Source organism: Electrophorus electricus, chromosome 13 (assembly GCF_013358815.1).
Source record: "Electrophorus electricus isolate fEleEle1 chromosome 13, fEleEle1.pri, whole genome shotgun sequence".
Classification (NCBI taxonomy): domain Eukaryota; kingdom Metazoa; phylum Chordata; class Actinopteri; order Gymnotiformes; family Gymnotidae; genus Electrophorus; species Electrophorus electricus.
In genome coordinates this window covers 16,855,405-16,874,120 of record NC_049547.1, presented here as the reverse complement: position 1 = coordinate 16,874,120, position 18,716 = coordinate 16,855,405, and the positions used below count along the sequence as shown (strand labels likewise).

Here is an 18,716-nt window from a genome sequence, read left to right as displayed (position 1 = left end):
AAACTTTGAAAATGCTGAGGTTTTTAAAATTAGCATGCAGTGTTGACTCGATTGAAGGTTGGTCGATGCGGACACCTGCTTGGCTGGTTAGTTTAGATAACCTGTTGGACTGGCTAATCCAACCGCAGATCAAGGTCCTTTATGGACCATTAAAAAATAAAAAATAAATTTACACCAGAATTGTACCAAGCAATCCCAAATTTAGATGCAACCTGTATGTATACCCAGTGTAAATGTTCCATACATGTATTCACCTACCAATTTGATGTAACATCAAATACGTTTATAAAAAAGGTAATTTTTATTCATTTAACAAACAGTACAGTTAAAAAATAATATGTACAAGCACCAAACACTGACATTACACCTGTTAGATATGACCCCAGGGGCACAAACATTACAATATGAACATTTTACTAAAAAAAAAAAAATAATAATAATAAAAAAAGCTGCGTTATACTCCAGATTGAGCTGACAAGAAACTCAACATGTTTCAAGCATTACTAATGGTCTTACATACTCACTGCAAACTGTCTTGTTCAAGAAGCATTTATAAAGAATAGAACACAAAGGCTTACTTGTTCTTTTGAGACTTATTAGGTGTGTATATTTTATAAGACATTCCAGATTTTTAAAACAAGCATTTAAAAAAAAAAAAAAAGCCCTCAGTATTAAACTGAAGTCAGTTCTTGCTGAAAGCAAATGCAGAGAGCTTGGCTGATGTGTCCAGAGGTTTTCTCTTTTTTGCATCATTTGCATTGGTCTCCAGCTGCACGTCCACCTCTTTTTTTTCCTCGTCCACTCGCTTCCTTTTCTTGAGGTCTACAACCTCCCCAGACATGCCTTTCGCTCTCTCTGTCCAGCTCTGGAGGGGATGGAGAATATTAAATGTCAAAAGATGCATGAGGCTGCATTAAAAAGACATTTATACGTTTAACTGTTTGTATTGGTTACCTCAGTCTGTTCAGGACAACCTATATGCTTATATTTAGTCATACATGCACAGATCATCAGATTCTACAGCATGTGTGTGAATGTAGTTACTATAGTCAGAGCAGCTCCAGTACAAACGCATCCGCTTCCCCTGAGAGCAGACAAAAGGCAGTGGACAACTCAGGAAGCTGTGATGAGTCACTCATCACATCTCCCTTATTAGTGCCAGTGCCTACACCACTCGTTCACCATCTCTCCAGCTTTATTCAGCCAGCCCTGCAGCGCTCTGGCTCCACCCCCTCAGCATCTCATCAACATAAGATCAATGAGGAGCCCCAATCTCCAGGTTGTGTTTCCAGAGCAACAGGACAGCCGAGCCAGGCCCCACCCCACCCACTACCAGTCCCAGCTCAAGTGTACGGAGAGGGAACTCTGGCCTGTGCTCACACTGCATCTCCAGGGTGTGGGGGTCATGGAGAAAAACAAAAAACAAACAAAATGCACAACTAATCTGAGTGCTTATGCAGCCCAAAACACAGGAGACTAGAGATCTGTGTTTTTACTGCACTAGAAAGGGGAAACGTCATTTAACAAATACTTAACATCTCCGAGAGATGGCAGGAGCCGTGAGCTTTATTATATAAAATCCATTAGATACCACCCTTAACTTCCTAAGTCCCTCTCAACAAGCACAGCTTCATTTGTAAAGAGCATCTAATCAATTTATAAAAATTTCAGATTTAAAACTTTAAAAGATTCTTTTGAACAGCAGGCTATATTCTGGCAAAGGAATTAAAATGCAGCTAAAAAATCTTTATAAATAAAATGCATCTAGGTATAACAAATTTCTAACATGATCAAAAACAGTAAATGCATTGCTTAAGCTAAAATAAAATCTTCACTGTGGTCAACAAACTGAGAACAAGATTACTACAACTCCTCAAGAGACCATCACTCAGGATGGTAAAATGCGTGTTCTGGCAGCTGTGTACGAGTAAAGGAACCCTCTCTGTTGTGAACAAGATGGCTCTTTGGTCTGGTGATTAGAGCATACACTTATGCACTAAATGACAGCAGTCCAACACTACATGTATTTAATTACTGATTTTGGCAGAAAAGATGATACAACATGGGGAACAAATTCATGGATAAGTATATCCGAGTAATGGGCAACCAACAGAATCAACAGTCATGCACGCTACTAATTGGGTATAACTGACTCATTTAATGAAAGGGGTGTGTTCAAATTAATAGCAGCGTGGAGTTCAATTAGTAAGGTCATTCATTCTATGAAGAAACAGGTGACAATTATGGCCCTTATTTAAAGGAGGGCAGCAAGTGTTGTACCTGCTGGTTTTATCCCTTGCTCAGTGAGTAAAATGGGTCATTCCAGACATTGTACTGAAGGAGGAAGAACTTTGATCAAGAAGTTGATTGGAGAGGGGAAAACAGAAGTGCAGAAAACAATTGGCTGCTCAGGTAAAATGATCTCAAATGCTTTAAAATGGCAAACAAAACCTGAAACGTTAGGAAAATAAATACTACCATCGGCGTAGATCATAGAACGGCAAAGACGCATCCAATGATCAGCTCCAGGAAAATCAAAGATCTTCAGTTACTGCGAGTACTGCAACAATCAGACGCCACCTACGTGAAGCCGAACTATTTGCAAGAAACCCTCGTAAAGTACCATTGCTGAAAAAAAAGATGGTGTTAAAGGCTAGTTTGCTAAAGAACACATTTACTGACCTAAAGAGAAGTGGCGCAACATTCTATGGACGGATGAGAGCAAGATTAGATCCATTAAGAACAAAGGCCACAGGCAGTTTGAGACGACCCATAAAACACTGAATTCAAGCCACAGTACACTGAAGACTGTAAAACATGGAGGTGCAAGCATAATTGTTTGGGGAGATTTCTCATACTTTGGAGTCAGACCCATTTATTGCATACCAAGCACCATGGACCAGTTTGAATACATCAAAAATACTTGAAGAGGTCATGCTGCCTTATGCTGAAGAAGAAATGCCCTTGAAATGGGTGTTTCAACAGGACAGTGACCCCAAACACACCAGCAAGGTGGGCAACATCCAGATTCCAGACTAAAGATTGATGTTATGAAGTGGCCAGCCCAATCCCCAGACCTCAACGCGATTGAGAATTTTGTGGAGTGACATCAAAAATGCTGTTTTTGATGCAAAACCCAAGAATGCAGAAGAACTGTGGAATGTAGTCCAGTCAGCTTGGGCTGGAATATCTGTTAGCAGGGGTCAGATGTTACTTGACTCCATGCCACACAGATGTAAAGCAGCTATCAGAAATAAAAGGTTATACAACTAAACATTAGTTCAGTGATCAACAGAAAAGCCAAATCTGTAAATGACTCAGTTTACACTGCAAATATTCAAGTTTGTAAATAAAAACTTTATATAAAAAAAAAAGTTCAAACTGAAAATGAAGAAAAAAAAAGAATAATGGGATCCCCCCCATGCTTTTATTTGGAATTGAATGTGCAGTGCTCCCAGTACCTTTGTGTATATGGAAATAAATGCCATTTTGAGATTGAGCTTTTTTAAAAAACACACTGCTTTTGCACATAACTGCATTTGTCTCCTGAAGACGCAGGTTTAAGGCCAGGTGTGGTCCATGCACCTGCTTTCACCACAGTAAGTTGCTTGTAAGATGACTGCAGCACTGTCATACAAAAATAAATAAAATTTCCACAGCCACTGCAGGTGAAGTTATACGGAATGCAAAGCCTGCAATTACAGCTGTTGAGAGACAACAACCCCTCCATCAGTACAAGTTCTAATTAGGAGTGCATAAGCAGCAGCTGCCAAAAGCAGAGCGTTTCAGTGACAGCAACCTATCCTCACTTTCCAATGATCCAAACATGTCCCCTGAAATCCCATGAAATGGAGAAAATGGGAGCAGAGAATGGATGAATTGCTTCCATCTGTGCTCTGCGAGATTAAGATTTCTCTCAGGGAGCCTGTGCAAGCTCACCAGTCTCTCGTCAGCTGAGAGGGTGCGGAAGCGGCCCATAGCCTCTTTGATGATCTCAGTCTCTTCCAGATCTGGACGGTCAGCAAGGATGCTCTTCCGGTTCTGCTCGAGCCACAGCTGGAAGCCTGTCTTCTGTCTGAAATGAGCAGAAACAGTAGCGCAAAATTACATACCCAAGTAGCATTAAAGCAACAAAGCATCTTTATATCCTTGATTCCTTACAGTTTAACAGACTGACATTTTATCTTGACCAAGTTTTTCAGGTAGAACCTGACTGTCTGGCTCACCAGTGCCCTACTTGGTCTCAAATACAATACAAACACACTAACTGCTTCTTAAAAGGAGACCTGCCTAAGCTTCAGGGAGAGAACTGCATCAACAGACCAGTAATCAAGGTGCCCGCTTCAGAACAATAAAAGGTTCACACAAACATGTAACAGCTGTGCTAGTACAACCTACCTCACGCTTTCTACACCACCTCCAGCTGTTGCTGGAAGCTTCTGCACTGTCTGTTTCTCCACCTCATTTTCCACCTGCTTCTTGCCAGCTCCTTTCGGTGCACTCATCTGCAGCAGAGTGGCCTGCGTCTGTTAGAGAGAGAAAATATGGCTTCATGCTGAGCGGCTCGGTGGGCGAGACTACCACGAAACCCAACCGCCGCCATTATCAGTCATTGAGCCGCTCTTCAGGACCTCGGACAGTGGTCAGCTGCAGAGCTTTGGTGCCAAGGGGGAGAATTGCAGCCCCTTCAACACCAGAAATGTGGGAAGAGAAACACTTTAGGGCCTTTGTCCAGTGGTGCCAGGCTCATCACAGATGAAGGATGAGACTTGTCTGAAACTGGGGTGGGGTCAGGGGAGTCCCAAGATCTCCACTTTTCACTTTGTCCACTGAAAGAGTCACCCCACTTAGCGGCAGAAACATGCTCCACAGTTTGGCTGGAGAACAGCCACTGTCTAATTTGATTTTCGGACTTGGGCAGGCTCAGGCTCACACGCGCTGTTCACAGTGAATACACTTCCCTTGTGGGATGCAACTTAAGCCAGCGTGTCTGAGTGGCTGTTTGCGTCACCCTCTCAGTAGCAACCAGTCACATACACTGACAGCTACAAGGTGGGGTCAGGCTGCATACCGGTACGTGAGGTGTGATATGGGTCAAACAATCTTGCTTTCTGACTTGGTGCTCCAACGCCAAGTATAAAATGACGTAATTATGTAATTTTTATACAAAAGGCAGGTCTTACTAACCAATCTCTCATTCTAAATAAAAAACAGATGCTCAACGAGACAGATTTATAGGTTTGGCGGTTTGCCTCTGACATCTGGCAGCATAAGGCCACAATTAGAGTTTAATAACTAACATAAGGGGATCGCCAGTGCCCAACCGGCCAGAAGTGAGTCTTATGAAACCCGGCAGGGCAAGTAAGGCATCGGCCTTGGAACTGTGCGTGTGCATATATTTGATCGGCAGACTGCACCTTGGACCTGGCTTTGGGTGCCAGGGGCTTCAGCACTGCAGTCTTGCTCTGTTTTATGGAGCTGCACAGTGAGGGTCTCCTACTGGTCATGGTGTCCAGCACGTTAGCTACTCGGGGCTGCCCTGCAGGGGATCTGGTTGACCTTCCTGCTCCAGAGACCTAGACGTGAAAGACGAGCTCTGATGCACTGAGAATCATCTTGCGACTCCACCCACCCACCCACCCACCCACCCTTACCTTAAAAGGATTCACACGGCTTTCTTTGCTGACTGTGGGAAACAAAAATAAGACAACAGGACAATTTTAACAATACAACAATTTATATTATACATTATGTACACATACAAGCATTTTTTTTTTTTTTTTTTTTTAATGAGTATAGCAAGCAGTTTTACCTTGAAATGTAAAAAGGTAAAGTTCTGGAACAATTTGCCTGTTTACATAATGCAAACAGAGGCCAAACTGTAAACAGACTTTGGTCTCACTTTGCTTCCATATGCAAGTAACTAATTAATGAGGTCGCAATAGCACACAGACAGCTGGAGTGTATTACTCTTAACGGGGCACACTCTTCTGATGGCTGTGTACAAACCTGCTTTCAAGGAAGGCCTCTCAGGTGATCTTCCTCCTTTACTGAAAGGGTTCACACCTGCAGAGTTAAATCACAAAGTAGATTACCACCAAGGTGCCAATCCTCAACTTGCTTGATGGCAAAAAAAAAAAAAAAAGGAAAATGCCTTAAAAAAAACCAAACACCCAAACACCTGTAGAAGTACTTAACCCTTTTCCAGAACTGTGAAGCCAAGGAATAATGTCTTACCACACAATGACTCAAAGAAACCATTCTATGCATCTTAAAAATCTCAAATGTCACCATAATCCTATTCAATTTATTTTTGTACAATTCAGAATTAATGTCAACACAGCTAGATGCCAAAGAGCCAACTGTGGCCATAACTAGCACATATTACAACTTTCCCATGAACAAGCATTCAAACAGTATACATACAGGGATTCTTGCCATCAGCTCCTTCCTCTGCTTCCATTGGTTCTTCCTGTACATCATCTTCCTCTTCACAGTTTTCTTGCACTTGTCTATAGCTAGAATTTTGGGATGCTTCACTGGCTTGGTTAAACCTGTGAACATCGAGCAGAAAATACATTTGAGGTACACTGCAGGCAGAACACCTGGGCAAACATCCACTGAAAACAGGGATTTTATTTACAGTAATAGTCAAGTTACAAGTCTAAGTTCCACTGCACCATGGAACCAAGCTTTCAGGGCTTCTAAGGGCCTCAACACTGATCACAAGAAATTATGTGGCAACACCACATCAAACGATGAAGGAGACAGATGTATATATATATAAAAAAAGCCACACACACACACACACACACCTTTATATGGCTAAGTCTCTTTGCCAAAAAAATGCACCAAACAAGCTACTGCTGCAGCCACTTTTTTTAAATCCATGTAAGCATGCCTAATTTAAAGTGTGTTTTGTAAAAGCAGCCCCAAATTCTCAACGATTACATGGATTTGTGAGTTAGTGACCAGCACCATATTAGAGTTCATCAGTGGAAGGCAACAACACCCAGAATTCGTGCCCAGTATAATGATCTCAGCATCAAAGAGAAGTAGCTCATTCTCATAAAAATAAATAAATAGAAAATTGCAGAATGCTAGCCTGAGAAGAGTACTTAAGTGAGGCATATTTTCCCCCAGGTCGAGGGGTAGATGATTTATTTAACCCACACCCATACCACCACCACCACCAATAATAATAATAATAATAATTTCATAGCCATCACAGAAGCAAAGAAAATGTTTCCGCTTTATCACAGCCTTGACAACTACATCAATGGTTACCAACATGCCCTCTTCAGTATAAAAATGACCAATAATTGCTTATCTTTACACAGGATTGTGCTCCACAACCCCCCCACCTCCCCCTTTTTTTTTTAGCCAGTAAAACAGAAGTAGCACAAAATGGTTAACCATTCCTTTAAAAACATGCTCAAAAATCCAGACATCAGAAATGAACCTATAGCTCCAAGTTACCCTGCACTCTGTACTGTCCTGCAATAGGCTGCCTCCTCTTCCTGCTCCTCCTCATTTTCCTCTTCCTCTTGCAGGTGACTGGCTTTCTCCAGCGCGAGCTCATTGAGCTTCTGGGCCAGAAGCATGTGTCTGGAGCGGGAGGCGTAACGGATGGCCAGTGTCACCACGCTCTGGGTCATCATCTCCGCCAGCTCCATACAGTGAAACTCTCGTTCCAGCTTACATGATAGCTGCCACAAACACATGCAGACACAAAACAAGACAGTAAATAAAGAAAAACTAAACACCTCAAGCATCTAAAAGTTTGGTGTTAAAACGAAAAAAGGTATGTGAATAAACAAACCATATTTTGCCATTTCAGTTATGATCGGTAAGCATGAACAACTGACCACTTGCAAATATGAATTTGAATTTTACAAATGTACTATGAACATGTAAGCTTCATGGAAGAGCAACTAGGTTGACAATATAGCTCGCAATAATACCACTTTTAAGTCCACATACCAAGCACCACTATTTTTGGGGGATTTTCTTCTGGATCTTCCAACCTAATCAAATTCCCATTTGCAAACTTCCCATTCCGCAGTAAAGAGATGCAAATCCAAGCTGTATTTGTGGGCATGTATGTGGGTGTGTTTTTGGCATTGGAACTGTGCTCAAGGCTTCTCTCTCCAAGGGACAAAAAATGTCCAATTCTACTAGTGACTAATCAAGAAATTCTCACATTTCCACTTACAGGAGTATTAAACTCAGAAGAAAACGAGTGGAGAAAAATCTAAATTTTGACAAGACCACAAGTTGTCCCTAATGAGTCATTTCAGTCTGCATCTCAGATGCTGCTCGCATCATAACTTACTGTTCGTCACAATATACAGTTGGATGTCAAGGATTAGCAAGCAGAAAAGAGTTAAACATTTCCTGATATTTTTGCTGCTATTCTGTCTGTGGGCCAAGTGTGAATTAACTACTTTCTCCATTAATCTACACTTTGCCAGTGATTACCGCGAAGTTTCTGCGCCAACTAATGCAATTAGAATCTAACAGTTTATTGGCTTAATTTTCAGAAAATGCATGTTACATATTTGTGTAGGCCTGGGGTCCACTGAACAACGTTCAGCAAGTCGGTCAGACATCAATAGGCAGCAAAACTGTTTAGCAGCTGAGGATCACTTACAGCAAACATCTTCATCAGCAGTTCCTGCTGCGCCTTCTCCATCTGCTTCTGCTTCTCCTCATCCACCTCATAGCCACTGGAGGACAGGAAGCCAAAGTGGTTCTGGAAGATGACTGAGCGCCAGTACTGCTCCTGCAAAACCACAGGCACAAATGAGGATTTCATTTACATGATACAAGTAAAACACTATAGATGATCATACATCAGATCAGATGATGCTATGCTGAGTGATTTTCTACTAAGGATATTCTCTTAATTCAGTCCTGCAGTATCAGTTCAGATTTAGTGAGTGGTTTAATTGCTTATGCCACCATATACCATCACCAAGGAAACAAAGGCACAGGGGTCATCAAGATGGACATACCAGTGTAACTTCTGGTTTCAAAGTAAGCAGAAGTTCTACATTACAGCCTGGATGGCAAACAGTCTATACTGCACAGATTTCCATGTACCAGTACTACAGGTTTCCACTAGACAACTTTTTAAAAATATGTTTGTGGAATTTTTCCTTGTCTTACCTCCATCTGACCTTTCTCTGTGCTGGTGTGGCAGAGAGGCAGTTTGAAAGGCAGGATGGCTACAGCAGGGCGGGGCAGTGTAGGGGGGAATCGGGAACCTTTACAGGGGATACACCTGCAGACGAAGGGCAGAGAATGGTGCCAGTTACCTTCTCCTGTTGTCCAAGGCCAAACCAAAGCTGTTCACCAAACATCACAGCGTCCAGGTTCTTTGGAGGACTTCAGGGGATTCAACTGAATTTTATTTGCATAGCATACTAAACAGTGTCATGAAGCAGCATTATGACAGAGCAAGTCCAAAGCCCTTCTGAGTAAGAAGATTGAATGGAAAACCTCCCTCAATAGGTATGAGGAAGAAAACTTGGGAGGAGCGCAAGCATGGCAAGATGAATAAATCTGCCTCAGGGCAACAACAGAAGAGGGGATTTATTTTTCCACCCCCTTTAGGAAAAATGCAAAAACAAGACTAACAAGCCAGACAAACCAAAGTGAATGCTGTGGACGTTTGATTTACCCAAGAACCACACAGGGGCAGCATCCGAGATTGTAGGTGCTGGATTTAGGTCTGGACTCCCACATGAGGAGGGGGGGAAGGAAACCCCCCCCCCCCCCCCACAACAAATGTCTTACCTGAGCTGCTGAGGGTTTTCATGGATGCCGACCACCCAGTAGTGGTCTGATCTGCTTTTACAGCTCTCTCGTATGTTGCACACAGGAGTCCATGTGTTTCCCAGAGATCGATTTAGCATGCGTACTATGCCTTCGGAATCCACACAAAACGGCGTCCCTGCAACACAACGGCTGCTGTTATGATGCTAATCTGAAAGGATTCAAAGCATTGAAAATCAGAGGCTTTAAGGGGGAATGGAGACAACACACCTACAGAGAGATGACTCACCCTCTGCACTGAACCCCATCCACACCAGGTAGGACTTGCGGGAGAGAGGCAGTGGTTCCCCGTGGATGGCCTGCCTTTTCTTTCGACCCAGCTGCAACAGCTGCACTCCCAGGGCCTGGTCGCCATCAAACCCAGTACCTGACAGCACAGGACAGGATGAGTTTAAAACGCCATGAGCACCTGTGCGGTTTGTCCTAGTCTACAGTGGAGTTAGGGTGGCCAAACTTGCAAACACGTTTTAGGGAACTGTTTTTAACCATCAAGTCTTTCATTAGAACACTGATATCTTGGGGGTTAAAAATAAATTCTCACTGAACAGACATTGTCCCCAGTCTTGGTCCTGGAGAAGTGCTTAACTGCACAACCCAACATTTCCCATGCTCCAAACTACATTTTACGTTGACAAAGCAGTTAACACAACCCAAAAAAGGACTAAATGACACCATTTCCTCTTCGCAATATCCTTTTTCTGATTCCCCCCACACCTAACATGCTTTTACTGTATCTAAAAAAAAAAAAAGCTCGCTGGATTTCTAATGTCATCTCAAATACACTTCTAAAAGTGTGTTTAAACATACTTATTAAAAGGACTTCAGTATTAAATTAAAGTGACGAATGAACAAAATCGAGTCCAGGTGCATCAAGCGACCGAAGCCTGTGCTGTCTGTTCCGATACCTCTGTGGTAAGCTATGAGGAGCTGCTCCCCGTGACCCGCCATGCAGATCACAGGGCCTGGGAGGCTCAGCAGCTCCCTCTGCAGGCCACCGATAGAGAAGAGGCGCACAAACAGGGAACTGGTGGCAGCCGCCGCCCAGCCCTGGCCCAGGCAGATGGCCCTGATGTCCTCGCCTTTGGGGAGGTCCACCATCCACTCTTTCTTTGTGTCCCACGAGGAGAAGTGAAGACACTGGAGCTTGCTGCGCATGCAGAGACAGAGCAGATGGGGTCACGGCCAGAAGCGGGAGAGCAAAGGGCAGATTTGCTTTGTAAAAACAGATGAAGGGTTAAAAGCGAGCTCAGCCCTGGGGGGGGGGTGGGAGCAAGCGTATTGATTAGACATCTACCTCGAACAACCTTTTACAAAATAAAAACACGTGACAGACGTGCTTACAAGATTCTTTTTTTGTTCCCCCCCCCCTAAATCAACAGTTAAACCTCAAATAGATAAAAACCTGCAGTCTTATAATTAAATGTTCTTTAAACAAACCAACATGCCGGATATTAAACATTCCGCATGCATTGCTTCAAGAGTAGCTATCCAAATGTGGGATCGCATGTTACCTCGCAACTTCATCAGTTCCCTCACAGGCGAGCAGGACGGCCTCGTGCGACAGGTCGGCCAGGCGGTGCTCCAGAGTATTAGTGAGGTGCATGGCATGGTGGACAGCACTGTTGTGGAACTCCACATCAATAGCGTTGTCCTGGTCATCGTTATAGCACCGCACGATACCCACAGAGTTCCACACCTGGGAAGACAAACTAAATGTTTGTTAGGCTGGCTGTTTTGGTAAGATCGTTTTAAAACCTCGAACACAAGTGCTTAACCATATCCACAGCTGGCAGTTATGATATGACAGAGGAAGGTTATCTAGCTAATGGGTGGGAACTGGCATGATGACTAAAATTGGAAGGAAAAAAGAAAGTGGTTTAAAAAAAAAAAACATTGTCCCGTCAATTAGCCAAAGAGCAACTTCTACCAATTACAAGGTTACTCTCCATCAGAGCAGTTCTGACGCCTCCCAATTTCCCTATCCAGAGTCTTAAGCAATACTCAAGTTCTGGGAGCATGAACACTTCATTGGTTGGACACTCTCAGAAGTACAAACTTTCCTTCTGTCTGAGCCCTCTTCACTTCTCTAGGTTAAAAAAAAAGAAAATGCTCTCCAGGCTGCATTTCCATTAAGTCCTAAAGTGCAGTCATTTAAAATTTTCCTCAGATAGACACCACCACCGTTTATTTAACCCCCAGTCTGAGATTCCCCAGTTACTGTACCATGAAGCGGTGCATGAGGTGGCCAGGCGTGGAGCCTGGCTGGAAGGCTTTCTGGGGTGGGGTGGGCATGGGCCCGTCGTAGGCTGGACGGGTGACAGCTGGCACCGCAGTTGAGAGGACAGTGCCAACGCCGTCTTCCTCTACAAACCCGTCTGCCTTCACTGAAGCCGTGTCTGAGGAGTGAGGTTACAGCTTTGAGGGTGTGCATTTAAGTCACTGCAATCAAGGTGTGGACTAAGGTCCTATGAAGTGTTGCTAATTGCAAAAATTAATTCTGCCAATGTCACCAAAGTGGCTTAGGAACTTCTTTTCTGTTTTCTGGTATGATTGTGTGTGTGTGTGTGTGTGTGTGTGAGGACACCACCAGTGTCTATCAGATTACAATAAACAATGAAGTCTCACCTTGAGAATTCTCGTCATCATCAAGGAAGGCTCCTCTGTTCCGTGGTCTGCTGGTGGCTGGCATGAGATCATCGTCATCCTCCATGACAGCACTCTTTGCAGGTGAGCGGGAGTCACTCACGCATTCATCCAGCACATGAACACCACCATCATCTTCATCAAACAGATCGTCATAGTCCTTTGACTCTTTGCTTGCTGCAGTCTGTAGATCGCAATCAGAAACAGAGGCTTATGATTGTAACTGACAATTTACTTGACTGCACTAAACAAAAAAACCACGTCAAGTGTCATGCTTCTGAGACTACGCATCTACACATTTCCAGCAGCCTTCGGGTCAAATCACGGCAGATGGTCCTGTGCTGTGGAAACTTTGAGCCAGAGGCAGACGGACCTTGGCGCTCTTGCTGCTGCTGGAGGCTGATGAGGGCACACAGACTTCATCCAGCAGACCCAGACAACCCTCTGTGTCTGTGTAAGCAATCTGGCCTCCAGAGGGATGCCAGGCCATAGCACACACAGTGTAGCCACGCTCATGCTTCTGTCTGGGACAGACACAGACACAGACACAAAGCCTTAACGTCCCTGTTGGTGCCAACTAAAGAAATTTAAGTCAAGGCAAGTATATTTGCATAGCACTTTTCAAACAGGGCCAATTCAAAGTGCTTAAGAGGAGTGAAAGCTTTGACAATGGATTCAACAAGACTTTTTACAAGAGGTTTTAACCTAGAGGATGTGACAAAAGGAAAACTGAGCCTTGATAAAATTAAGTAAAATTAAAAACAGCATGTTCATAAGGTTTCTTTTGTATTACACAAGTTGTGCAGTTGTCCATCGTATAGTGTCTACTGTAGTGTTTATGGTAACGTCTCTTGTATTTCACATTGCACTGTATAGCAACTTTTACATTTCTTCTATGTGTAATGTTTTTTTGTGTGTTAAACATGAGGCTCACACCGCCATGTAGTTAACATGCACGCCACAGTGATGACAAAAGCGATATGATTTGATCCAAGGGCAGCAAATGCCACAGAGAAAGGCCAGTGTTTGGGATAGTTCACGCAGCTACCACCCAGCACCACTGAGATCCCAGTACCTCTCAATGCACAGCTTGGCTTCAATGTCCCACACAGCAAGGTCCCCTCCAACCGAACCCATTGCCAGGAACTTCCCACACGGCGACCACACCACCACGTTAACAACCTGCTCATTAAGAGTAGTTGGGGAAGACTTGAACAATACTCTTTACACATGGCTCTCATTACTATGGTGTGACAGATACAAAGTCTTCTGAGCAAGGAGTTTCGATGTCCCTAGAAAAGTTAGCACGAAGCAACGTCTTGAGTCGTTTCTGCCTTCAACGGCTTTAGCTGTTTGATATTAAAAATGCACAAGTGCTGCACAGTAAAGGAGCGGACAGACGTAGCCACTTCTCACACTGACCTGGGTGAGGAGGTCATCAGAGAGGGTACCGACATGAGTCCAGGAGCCCCGCTCATACAGCTGGATAGTTGTGTCTACCGGAACCGCTAGAAACTACAGACAGGCACAAATGACCGATCCAGAAACACGTCTATCAGACATCCATCAGCACACTTCGGTGGGCTTTGTTCATCACAGCAGACGAGGATATGCCAGTCACAACGGACTTGAAATTTGCATAAAAACAGTGGCCTCCTTCTCCATAGGCTGCAGGCTTTAGCAGAGCTAGAGGACAGATCAGTACCTGTCCGGAATGCGGCTGCCAAGCCAGCCTGCACAGAGACTTGGCATTGCTAACATCACTGCTCTTCTGTAGCACCGCCCAATTCGCCACTTGAGTCTTGGGAGAAGAAACCAAATGGGTTACAAAAATGTAGGACATATACTGCCCCCCCAGCCACCCCCACTTAGCCTCAGCCAGCACCTTCTCTGCTCAAAGTGTTCATGAATTTCTCATGGGGAAGGAGATACTCACCTGGTTTTCTAAAGACCACACTGCTACTGAGCCATCGCAGCTGGACGAGGCCTGTAGAGGAATTCTCATGTTTAGAACTGCAGGCTTCATACTGCATTCTACTACAAAACTGGGAAATGCAACTTCCAACTATTTGGCAGCCCTATTCACAGGTTCAACTGTTGTATTCCATAATAGAGGAATTAATGATCATTACTTGTTAGTGGCCTCACACACTAAATATAAAAGTGAAACTTATGTAAAAAGCCCAGAGTGGATTCTGGGTACAATTCAGAGGGTAGAGTCTGTGTGCATCAGACTAATATATATTCCAAAATCAATGTGTTCAGTTCAAATATTTAGTGTTCCCTAAAGTTCACTGGGCCACTTTGAGCCATTGAAGGATTACCAGGTTCCAGCTAAAACAAACACAAAGTGAACTTTCCGCAAACTTGCCCTGTTCTGGATATGCGTTTTGTATAAATCCCCCCAGCCTAGTATGTATGAAATTCTACATTACACAACAAAGTTTGAATGCTGTCTTAATTGGAAGTATAAAAGAAAGAAAGAAGTATATTTAAGTAGTCAGGGCAAGTTAAATGCCCAGCAGTACAAGTGTTTGCTTACAAGAAACTCGTCAGTGGGGTCAAAGGCCACGCTGAGCACAGGAGCAGCATGGCCCCGGAGAGCTTTCTGCTGGCTGCTGTCCATCACCTCAATCACCTTCACCATGAAGTCACTGAGTGAGAGTGAGAAAGGAGGAGGAGAAAAAAACAAAAAAACAAAACAAAACAAAACCACCACACAAGAGAAAATGAGCAGAGACAACCAGGCAATTCTGCCAGACCCACAAACACATTGAAGCTGCACCATCTTTCCTCACAAGTGGGGAAATGAAGGAAAACTAATTTCCTAGTGGTACAGGAAGAGAAATCAGATAATCTGTTAGGGGCTCAGCTGCCAGTGCATATTGAATCAATATTCAAAATAAAGCAAGAGCAAGAAAACAGCTCAATCGATGGAGAGACATGGTCTATGCTTTCATTTCTGTAATGTTTCCCCATTTAAAAATCTATACATCCAACAAGTCACGCACTTTGTATGAACATACTACTAAACAGACAAAAACTCTCTGTGCTAGTCAATCCTTTCTATGGTACTGTGAACAATGGACATTTTTCATATATGAAATTGGGTAGGAAAGATTCAGCCACTAGAAGGCTCTCTAGAGCAACAATACAAGCTACAAATATTACCTAGATCCAGCAGCAACTCTTGTGCCTGCGAAGTTGAAAGTGACATGGTTTGCATTTGTGGTGAAACGTGTAAGTATTCCATCAGGATCTCCATCAGGGAATGTATGAATCTGAACCGTATTATTAGAAACCGCTGTAACCAACTTCCCACTCTGCAAAAGATAGACATGGAATATAACAGGTTATACACACACAAACTACTTTTAGATAGGAGAATGCTATACTTACAGGAATGAGCAAATGTGTGAGATTTTTATTTATTTTAGGATGGATGGATAGATAAAGTCCCCCCCCCCCCCCGCATTAGGAAGTGAAAATACTTCCTAAAACGTACAGAATTACAGAAATCCTAATTAAGCAAACTAACAGACAAAACATTCATGAAACCTGAATTCAAAACACAAGCAGTATTGTAGTAGTTCCTTCCAATTACAATTATTTGAACCATGAAGTATACAAGCACAAAAATATCCAAGAGTGGAATTATGAGACCTGCCTATTAAAATCTTATGCTGGGATCAGACTACATGATATTCTTGTCTTTGACCATGTGAGCAGCATACTTTGACACGAAAACAAAAATTGTTGACCCAATCCTGGGTGTCATGAAGATGACAATATGGGCCATCTATCTCTCAAAGTAAAATTGAGGTAACGAACATTAAATACTTTACATAAAATGTAAACAAAGTCTCATTGAGGGAAAAAAAAAAAAAAAAAAAAAAAAAAAAAAGACTATTGGGTTTCAGGAATTGTACACTGATAAACAGAGACAAAGATGCTTCAGTGTTAGGCTGTTTCACAGCCACTACAACTGAAACCAGCAGCATCCCTCTTCGTCTTTGTTATGTTTATGAAGTGCACCAGAGAGCACGGCCATCCTACTGGTCCACGTTAAAGAACGCGTCATAGGAGCTGTCAGACTAGGCAGGAAAACTCTGACACACTAGACTTCTCGTCAGAGTGGTATTGGGCCTCCTAGATGCCACATTTCTTTCTTCATTACATCACACTTCCTGATACGTCGGGCCCGATGTTGGAAATTTGTCGCCCATGACAATATCGTGTCGAAATCTGACAGGAGTTTGTGTAGTTTGATCCCACCATTAAGACAGGAAATATTTATTTGCAATTTTCTGGACATGCTTAACCATAACATTAAGCATAACTTACAACTACTTGCTGTAAGCAGGTTAAAAAACAAACAAACAGAAGGGCAGAGCGTTGATAAGACAGTAAGTATTACTTACACAAAAACAAACTTCAATATATGAACAACGGTTAAATTCCAACTTACTTTCAAAGCCACAGCGTAGGCTTTCTCCCCAACGTTTATGGATTTGGGGTCATCATCGTCTAAACCTTCCCATACGCGGACATCACCGTCACTACCGCAGGTCACTATACACCTGCGAAAGAATTATCCAAGACATCAACACACTGAAGTCCAATATTCGCAGGTGAAATTTGAATGACGAGATAACATTGATGGCTTTTCTCCCAGTGAAAGAGATGACCTATAGAAGGAAAACGAGCACCACTCACCTTCCCTCATCATCGAAGCAGACGTCCGTGTGGCCCTCTGAATGGCCATAGCGAATTGGCTTTCTCTCGCAGGGCATGTTAACCCCGTGGTGATCGTCAAAAAATGGTTATCTACCATTACAGGAAGTAAGATGCATTAGCTTGGAAAGGAACCGCTGTACAGGTGCACACATGGGATACTGTTAGACTACAGTTGTTCAAAGCTTGGAAAAGGGAAAGCGCTTTAAGAATGAACGAGCCATCTTGAAATAGCTAAATCAAATAAAGTGAAAAATATCAATAACGTTAGCATAACGTGCCGACTTCAAGTGTTAATTTACGTGATGGCGAAGGCGTAAAGACTAATTTATTAGCAAAGATACACTGCATTACTGCCGTATAAAAAGAAAATTTATAGCCTAGCTAGCACATCTAACTCCACCTAGGTTAGCTTAGCTATAAGTTAAGATAGCCAGCGTTAAATAACACGTGACAGGCAAAGTATGATCCAAAAAAACAACCATAACGTTAGACATGTTCCTGTAAATAACCCGTAACTTTATATAAGATTATTCATGTTATGATTCTCACCTTACTGGCGGCGACTCTTAAAATGAACAACTTCTCGCGCTTGCATCTCCCGCGCGGAAAACAATGACGCAGATAAGGAGGGCGGACTTTTAGCGTACCTCGGACCTTTATTGGTAACGCGACGATGACTGACATTTCAACACACCTAGGGGCGGGATTTCCTGCTCCGGCCTACCGCATCATCAAATGAGCAATGAAATCCAATAGTTATTTTAATGGATATTCTGCTTAAATAAAATTGTTTTCGTTCTCTCTATTTTGCACTTTATATATGCACCTTCATATATATATATATATATATATATATATATATATATATATATATATATATATATATATATATATATATATATATATATATATATAAATATTTAAATATTGAATATATATATATATATATTTAAATATTGCATGCATATATATATATATATATATATATATATATATATATATATATATATATATATATATATATATATATAATCACTGCTATTTAGTAGCTATTTTCAAGTATATAGCCTATATACTTACTTACGGAGATTAACTGTTTATCTTTATATGTGTAAAAATGGAACGTCTTTGTAGAGCTAAATCCGATAATGTAGCTGGTGTGGCAGTCCGACATTGAGCACTGTCCTCCATAGGGAGGAACAGGCATTTCTCTCCCTTGTTTCCAGAGGAGTAATTTGATACAGAGAGCAGGAAGCTAGTGGGCCCCTGAGTGAGGTATAAGCTAGCAATGAAATTCAATAACAAAAGAGAGAGACAGAAATTTGAGATAAAACAGGAGAAAATACCAGCCCTAGGAACAAACAAATAGAATTAAATAAAAGAGGAAAGTAGAATCTCTACCAGACAAGATGATGTACAACAAAGAGCTAAACTTCACATATAAAAAGATGGTTGATGGACATAAAACAGCATGTTAAAAATACAGATAAATATAA

The 18,716-nt window shown here is 42.4% G+C and overlaps 1 protein-coding gene across 1 annotated transcript; it reads right to left on the bottom strand.

The window, feature by feature from the left end:
• Nucleotides 1-323: 323 nt before the first annotated feature.
• Nucleotides 324-17,831, bottom strand: wdhd1 (WD repeat and HMG-box DNA binding protein 1). Its single transcript, XM_026999837.2, has 26 exons — nucleotides 17,770-17,831; nucleotides 17,200-17,310; nucleotides 16,952-17,063; nucleotides 15,655-15,806; nucleotides 15,026-15,137; nucleotides 14,420-14,470; nucleotides 14,189-14,284; nucleotides 13,906-13,998; nucleotides 13,559-13,665; nucleotides 12,857-13,007; nucleotides 12,466-12,667; nucleotides 12,064-12,236; nucleotides 11,352-11,536; nucleotides 10,746-10,987; nucleotides 10,070-10,207; nucleotides 9,802-9,958; nucleotides 9,172-9,286; nucleotides 8,654-8,785; nucleotides 7,480-7,709; nucleotides 6,427-6,554; nucleotides 6,010-6,066; nucleotides 5,655-5,686; nucleotides 5,418-5,576; nucleotides 4,399-4,526; nucleotides 3,940-4,075; nucleotides 324-865 (listed from the first exon to the last, which is right to left on the bottom strand). Exons 2-26 carry the CDS (start codon nucleotides 17,274-17,276, stop codon nucleotides 683-685), a joined length of 3,348 nt encoding a protein of 1,115 aa, XP_026855638.2. The 5' UTR covers nucleotides 17,277-17,310; nucleotides 17,770-17,831; the 3' UTR covers nucleotides 324-682.
• Between the last annotated feature and the right edge of the window lie 885 nt (nucleotides 17,832-18,716).